The 7,186-nt window shown below is 44.9% G+C and overlaps 1 protein-coding gene across 1 annotated transcript; it reads right to left on the minus strand.

The window, feature by feature from the left end:
- Positions 1-1,124: 1,124 nt before the first annotated feature.
- LOC110496344 (proline-rich protein PRCC) lies at positions 1,125-5,448 on the minus strand. The gene is made up of 7 exons (XM_021572178.3): positions 4,572-5,448; positions 4,398-4,445; positions 3,453-3,932; positions 2,914-3,012; positions 2,533-2,679; positions 2,196-2,261; positions 1,125-1,897 (listed from the first exon to the last, which is right to left on the minus strand). The coding sequence occupies exons 1-7, from the start codon at positions 4,887-4,889 to the stop codon at positions 1,811-1,813; spliced, it is 1,245 nt and encodes a 414-aa protein (XP_021427853.2). The 5' UTR covers positions 4,890-5,448; the 3' UTR covers positions 1,125-1,810.
- Positions 5,449-7,186: the final 1,738 nt, after the last annotated feature.

Genomic DNA, 7,186 nt, shown 5'->3' on the forward strand with positions numbered 1-7,186 from the left:
AGCATGCTGACTGCAGGAATGTACACCAGAACTGTTGCCAGAGAATTTAATGTTAATTTCTATACCATAAGCCACCTTCAAAGTAATTTGAAAGAATGTGGCAGTACGTCCAACCGGCCGCAGACCACGTGTAACCATGCCAGCCCAGGACCTCCACATCTGGCATCTTCATCTGCGGTATCGTCTGAGACCAGCCACCCGGACAGCTGAGGAAACTGTGGGTTTACACAAAGAATTTCTGCACAAACTGTTTCCGGGAAGCTCATCTGCGTGCTCGTTGCCCTCACCAAGGTCTTGACCTGACTGAAGTTTGGCGTCGTGACAGACTTCAGTAGGTAAATGCTCAACTTCGATGGACACTGGCACACAAGAAAAGTGTGCTCTTCATGGATTAATCCTGGTTTCAAATGTATCGGGCAGATGGCAGACCGCGTGTATGGCAATGTTTAGGCGAGTGGGTCGCTTATGTCAACGTTGTGAACAGAGTACCCTATAGTGGCGGTGGAGTTCTGGTACGGGCAGGCATAAGCTACAAACACAATTGCATTTTATTGATGGCAATTTGACTGCACAGAGATAACGTGACAAGATCCTGAGGCCCATTGTCATGCCATTCTTCAGCCACCATCACCTCATACATAATGTCTGGCCACGTCGCAAGGATCTGTACACAATTCCCAGAAACTGAAAATGTCCCCATTTTTTTGGCCTGCACACTCAGACATGTCACCCATTGAGCATGTTTGGGATGCTCTGGATCAAGGTGTATGACAGCGTGTTTCAATTCCAGCCGATATCCAGCAACTTCTCACAGCCATCGGAGAGGAGTGGGACAACATTCCACAATTAACAGTCTGATCAACTCGATGCAAAGGGTGTGTTGCACTGCATGAGGCAAATCGTGGTCACACCAAATACGGACTGGTTTTCTGACCCACGCCCCTACCTATCTGTGACCAACAGATGCATATCTGCATTCCTAGTCATGTGAAATCCATAGATTAGGTCCTAATTAATATATTTCAATTGACGGATTTCCTTATATGAATAAACTCAGTAAAATCTTTTAAATTGTTATGTTCATATTTTTGTTAAGTGTACAATTTCAATAAGTCTCTCCGTCATCACTGTATATGATCATGTTTATTCACAGATGACAGTAGGAGTTTCTGGCTCCTTTAAAAAGATACCAACTCTCCCCCAAAATCCAATAGACATATTCCAAACTGGTCAGGTTGAAGCGTCGCCACCACAGGGCAATTCCAACAAGACCACCAAATGTGTTTTCTAACATCTAAAAACCCAGGGAAAGCTTAGGGTTGGATTGACATAATTTAAGAACAGGTCACTGTCCCACCCTTGGAAACGTACAAGATGAAGAAAATATCGACACCACATGGGAAACGTTCCTCTTATTCTCAGACTATTGATCATTGGTGGTTCAAGGTGTAATATGAAAAATACCACCACATGAAATTGCATTTAAACAGTATTTCACAGGAAACCATAGTGTCTTAACCATGTGATTTCTTATGCAGCCAAGAACCAACATAATATAAAATAGTCCCACCAAAATGGTTTAAATCAGAAATGTTTTAAGTATCACAAATCCAGGGAGGCCAACAAATAAGGGTGAACAAAAAAGAAAGTCAGTGCTAGCATCTCCAAGGATGGGTCTATGAGGTGTGTAACCCCTCCCCCACTGCAAGGGTATAGTATGACCCACGTTGTTGAGGGAACCTTGTGGACTGTACTACTCAAATCTTCAGGGGGAGGGCTATGTATGCCACCAAGCCTCCTGTTACGGTTCTTAGAAGCCGTATTTTGCCTGCGTTTGCCGGCGAGTCAGCTTGTTGTCGGCCCAGCTGTTCTTCAGCTCCAGCTCTCGCTCCTTTGCCTATAGGTGATAAGAATTAGAACAAGTTCGCTCAAACTGACACATGTTTGTAAACATCCCATATCTGGTTAAATTTAGGTATGTTGATGTGAGGCCAATAATCATGCATGTTGAGTTTTAAAAAAATTGCAAGTGATAGGTGTGCCAAGTCATGGTCAGTTGGTGCCAAACTGGTCCAACTTGTCCAGTGGGAACACATTTTATTTATTTTTCTCCCATTTGTGTCTACTGAATGGGACCTTGGTGTTAGATTCCAATACAGTACTGTAACACAATCTAGCAATGTATATGTACTCACCTGGTGGATGAGGTATGTGATCTGGTGCTTGCGTCGCTGTTGCCCTGTGGGTTGGTCTCCCTTTTTCTATAGAGGGAAGAGGTCAGGGGTCAGGCCAAACAAGGTTGAGAACAGATGACAAAATCCTCACCTAGGCCACATGGAAAAAGTCCTGCCTCACCAACTCCCCAGCTCTTGTTCCACTATTGCCTAATATTCCCCTACCCCATCATCACTATCAGATTCCAGTTTCCAAATCAACGCCTAGCCCCTAACAACCCTTTATATGTTTACAGATCTGGAAGGAGTGGACAAGTGTAAGCAATATCGGAACAGCTCCTGTGCAAATCTCCCTCACCTTGCTGAAGGACTTGCGCTCCTGCTTCTCCTCAGTCATGCTCTTGGTCATCCACTGCTGGTTGCCACTCAGCTGGTCATCTCCCTTGATCTCCAGGAACTTCACCTCTTCCTTGCCCCTGTTCCTCTTCCCCTGCAGCCTCATGAACTGCAGCCAGAAAACATGATATACTCTTCTATATCTTGAAGCAATAACCTCTTAATTCAATGTATCAACTATGCCCGACATTTAAAGATGTGATCACGATAATATAAAACAAATCAATTTCAGTGATATACAGGATAATGTCAGACAAGCAAGACTTCCTGATTAATCGGGGGGGGGGGGGGGAAACATTCCTGATCAATAACAAGCAAATGTCAAGTCAGGAAACCTTCATACCGCTTCATCATCAAACAGGGCGGAGGAACCAGTTTGCTCTGGCTCAGGCAACGCTGGGTCAGACTCAGGATCCTGGTAGTAAGCCTCGTTGTAGTAGCCCTATCCAACAGGAGAATGTTTTTGTTAGCCTGTATCAACGCAACATGACAAAAGCATTACGCTATCATGATGTGTCTCAATGGATGAAAACAAGAGAGATTTTACAGCGAACTGTGGTCTCCAAGAGCAACTCGTAGGGGTCAATAAGGATCCATTCTGGGCAGAGTATATCTGATGTTTGAACCTGTATATCAGCTTGGTAAGAGACTGATATAGATAATTTGCTCTCTTCTAAAATAAGTTGTAGTTGGAGATTTGAGTAGGTAATGCACAGCGGGTCTATTGTATTTGGTATATTGTGGAAGTTGAGTATTATTGTAGTTAATTTTGGTGTATTGGCAAGATTGTTTTATATAATGCTTTGCAAAGCAATAAAGTTTGTGTCCAAACATATAGAGAGAAAGATAGCTATATCTATTGACACAGCATTTTCTCAGTACCTGAGGCTCTGCCGAGGGCTGTTGGTACGCCCCTAGCTGTTGACCTCCCCAAGCTCCCTCTTGGTTCGCACTGAAGTCCAGAGGAGCGTCTGACTGGAAGGTACCACGCTGTATGCTTGCAGGAGCGGGTAGTAGGCCTGAGGTGAGGACAGGCTCCGGGTTCAGGCTGGGGATCACAGCGGGGAGAGGTTTGGAGCTCTCTCCCAGGGAGAAGTAGTTCTCTGGGGCCAGTTCCTCGTCACTTTCCTCAGCAGCTATCTGCCTCGCTAGTTGCAGGGCAGCCGACTTGGCTGCTGCTTTGATAGCGGAGGGGGATGCGTTAGCACTGGCGTGGCCCTGGGAGGACCCTAAAGAGGGCTTTGTGGTTTTCTTTGGCTCCGGCCGCTTGGTGAGGGTGTGAGGCACTAGGGCCCTCTGCATCTCCTTCACAACCACATTTTTGGGCTGAGGCAGGAGGGAGGAAAGGCCAGTGCCAGGGCCCTAAGAGAGAGATAGAGGTTGAAAGACAATGAGGAAGCATGTCTTCAAATCAAAGTTTTTCGTACACAGATTTACAGATGTTGTCGCAGGTGCAGCAAAATGCTTATGTTTCCTGTTCCAACCGTGCAGTAATACCTACAGTTGCAATAAAAAAGTTTATTTTTTATTTTTATAGAATACAGTATATACATAGAGTGAGTGAAACACCATGCAAACATAATTAAAGTGACCATTGTTCATGACTATGTGCATAGGGCAGTAGTCTCTAGGGTGCAGGGTAGAGTACCGGATGGTAGCTGGCTAGAAGAGTGACTTAGTTTCAGGGCTGTCTAGTGGGCGGAGGCCAGCTAGTGGTGACTTAGATCAGGGGTCAGATCATGATATGTATGGTTGGAAAGGCCTATGTCCACAAACTGAGAATTTGACATTGAGAATGATCTAAAATGCAAGTGCAAGTCAGGTTACCTGGGGCAGGGATTTCTTTCTCCTTGGTTCATCTTCATCAGAGTCAGACTGTTGACAAGACATAGAATCATGTTGAAATCTCCACTTTGAATCCATTTAAAAACAAGCAAACAAGGTTTGTAATTGAATGTTTAAAATGTAGCCTAGGTGTGAGCCTGTGGTCCTGTTACTTACATCCCCTCTTTTTATCTCAGGTATAGTGATTTTGACAGGCTCTGTTCGCTTCTTCGGCTTAGGTAAATCGAAAAGCAACCCTCCTTTAAATGCATGAGAACGGGTAACGGAGTCCTCGTCGCCATCGCTTGACAAAGTGTTCCGTGATGATGCGTGTGTTGCCCCTTTGCTTGGTCGCACGTTTCCTAGTGCCTCTGAGGCAGATATTTTTGGGGCAGGAAGGCGTGCGAAAAGCCCCCCGGGTTTGCTCCCCGGGATGATGGAACTAGATGTTTCTGAATCACTGTCATCACTGCTAGCATACGCTACCAAAGACATTATCGATGTTTCTGCAGCAGCTTGTTCGCATAAGTAGCGGGTAAATACAGATATGGCTAACTAGCTACAGCTGCACCCACGACCCACTTTCCAAGCTCACGATAGCTAGCTACAATTGTTTGGCCAGGAAAGTATATGAGACGTATTGCATGAGAACAATTAAATTGTGGACAACCATTTAAAATTGGACCAACTTCATTGCTAGCTTTAAAATTGAATTTAAAAACAACTGGCTTGCCAAAGGCTAGCGAGGCTCAAGTCAAGTCGAGCCACACTGCAGGGTAATGTTTCAAACAGGCCGAGGATTGATTGACTCGAAGCTAACAAGGCCTCAGCAGGTCGTTTTAACAGAATTTTTATGTAAACGTTAAGCTAATTGTGGTTTACCGTTACATTTAATATCATGCAATCGATGTAGTCAATACCCCATATTCCTCCACCAAAATAGCTATTTCTATCCAATAACATTAGCAATTGCTAGCATTTCCTTTTTGGGTCTCTAATGCCATTCATGGATAGATGCGTGCAAAACAGAAGTGTTCAAGCTGCTACTTATTGCGCAGCTTCGACGCAAATCTACCTTCTTCTTCTTGTGGTTTTCCGGGAGACGAGACGCTTTGTTACATATTGTCAATCTGTCTCACTCACACAGGACATTTCTGATTCCCAGCAAGACTACTCAGGGTTTTCAGGCACATAACATGCATTTTTTTCTCCTGTACTTGATCCAAAGGAGAAAGTACTCAGGCTTGTATTTCACAGTAGGTTGGGGTTTTCACCTTGCACTCTTCTTTCTGCCTCACTTCTTCTCGCCATTCCAACCCCAGTCCTCTGACATTGATGACTTTTATCTCCGTGTGGGACTTCAGGAAATTCAGTTTCAAGCTGCCCTCTACAGCTTTTTCTTCAAGTTTTATTGGCGAATCACAACCAACTGACAGGTGCATTCTGGCCCTGTCAAAAAAACTTTCCTTTCCACATCATACATTTCATAAAATAATAATACATATTCAACTGTTTCCTCTACCATACACCCATTATACATTTAAAGATTAATTCAATCCTGTATGCCCTAATCTCATGCCACACAACATAACTTCCTCCCTTTTGTTCCTATTATATGCCACGATGTCCTGTACAGATATCCTTGTACTATAAAACTGTCTGCCATTACTACTTTCATCCCATTGTCTCTGCCAGCAATCAAACCCATTTTTCTGAATCCATGTTTTAATTTCCCCTTTACCTAACTGCACCTGTATATCCACAATATTATTTTTTACTGCTCTTTTTGCTATTATATCTACTAAACTTCTGTATGAGCCGGAATCCAACAGAACTGTGGGGTGAAAACTAGGTAACTTTAACGCAGAAAAAACCACCAGGAATGGGTGAAAAAAAAAACATTTTGTCCTCATTTCCACTCGCTCCTTCAGTCATTTCCACTGCCTCTGAATAGGACACTTGCTGGACAGAGCCCTGATTCTTGCTACTTCGACCTCCTTCACTCTTACAGGGCACTCCTGAAACTCATGAACATGGTTCCCACCACAATTGCAATTGCAGCTACACTGAGTGTAGCTCAGTGTTCATCACCATAATGCCCTCCAAGCTCATCACTAAGGACCCTGGGACTGAACACCTCCCTCTGCAACTGGATATTGGACATCCCGATGGGCTGCACCCCAGGTGGCGAGGGTAGGCAACAACACATCCGCCACGCTGACCCTCAACACAGAGCCCCTCAGGGGTGCGTGATTAGTTCCCTCCAGTACTCCAAGTGCACCCAAGACTGCGTGGTCGCGCACGACTCCAACACCATCTTTCAATTTGCAGACGACACAACAGGGGTAGGCCTGATCACCGACGACAGCCTATAGGGAGGAGGTCAGAGACCTGTCAGTGTGGTGCCAGGACAACAACATCAGCAAGACAAAGAATCTGATTGTGGACTACAGGAAACGGAGGACCGAGCACACCCCCATTCCCATTGACAGGGCTGTAGTGGAACGAGTTGAGAGCTTCAAGCTCCTCGGTGTCCACATCACTAAGGATCTATCATGGTCCACACACACCAACACAGTCGTGAAGAGGACACGACAATGCCTCTTCCCACTCAGGAGGCTGAAAATATTTGGTATGCACCCTCAGATCCTTCAAAAGTTCTACAGCTGCACCATTGAGAGCATATTGACTGGCTGGCATCACCGCTTGGTATGGCAACAGCTTGGCATCCAAAAGCATGGCGCAACAGAGGGTAGTGCATATATCTGCATTGACCCTTTTTGCACTAGCTT

This window comes from Oncorhynchus mykiss, chromosome 18 (genome assembly GCF_057628025.1).
Source record: "Oncorhynchus mykiss isolate SJ-2025 chromosome 18, ASM5762802v1, whole genome shotgun sequence".
NCBI classification, from domain to species: Eukaryota; Metazoa; Chordata; class Actinopteri; order Salmoniformes; family Salmonidae; genus Oncorhynchus; species Oncorhynchus mykiss.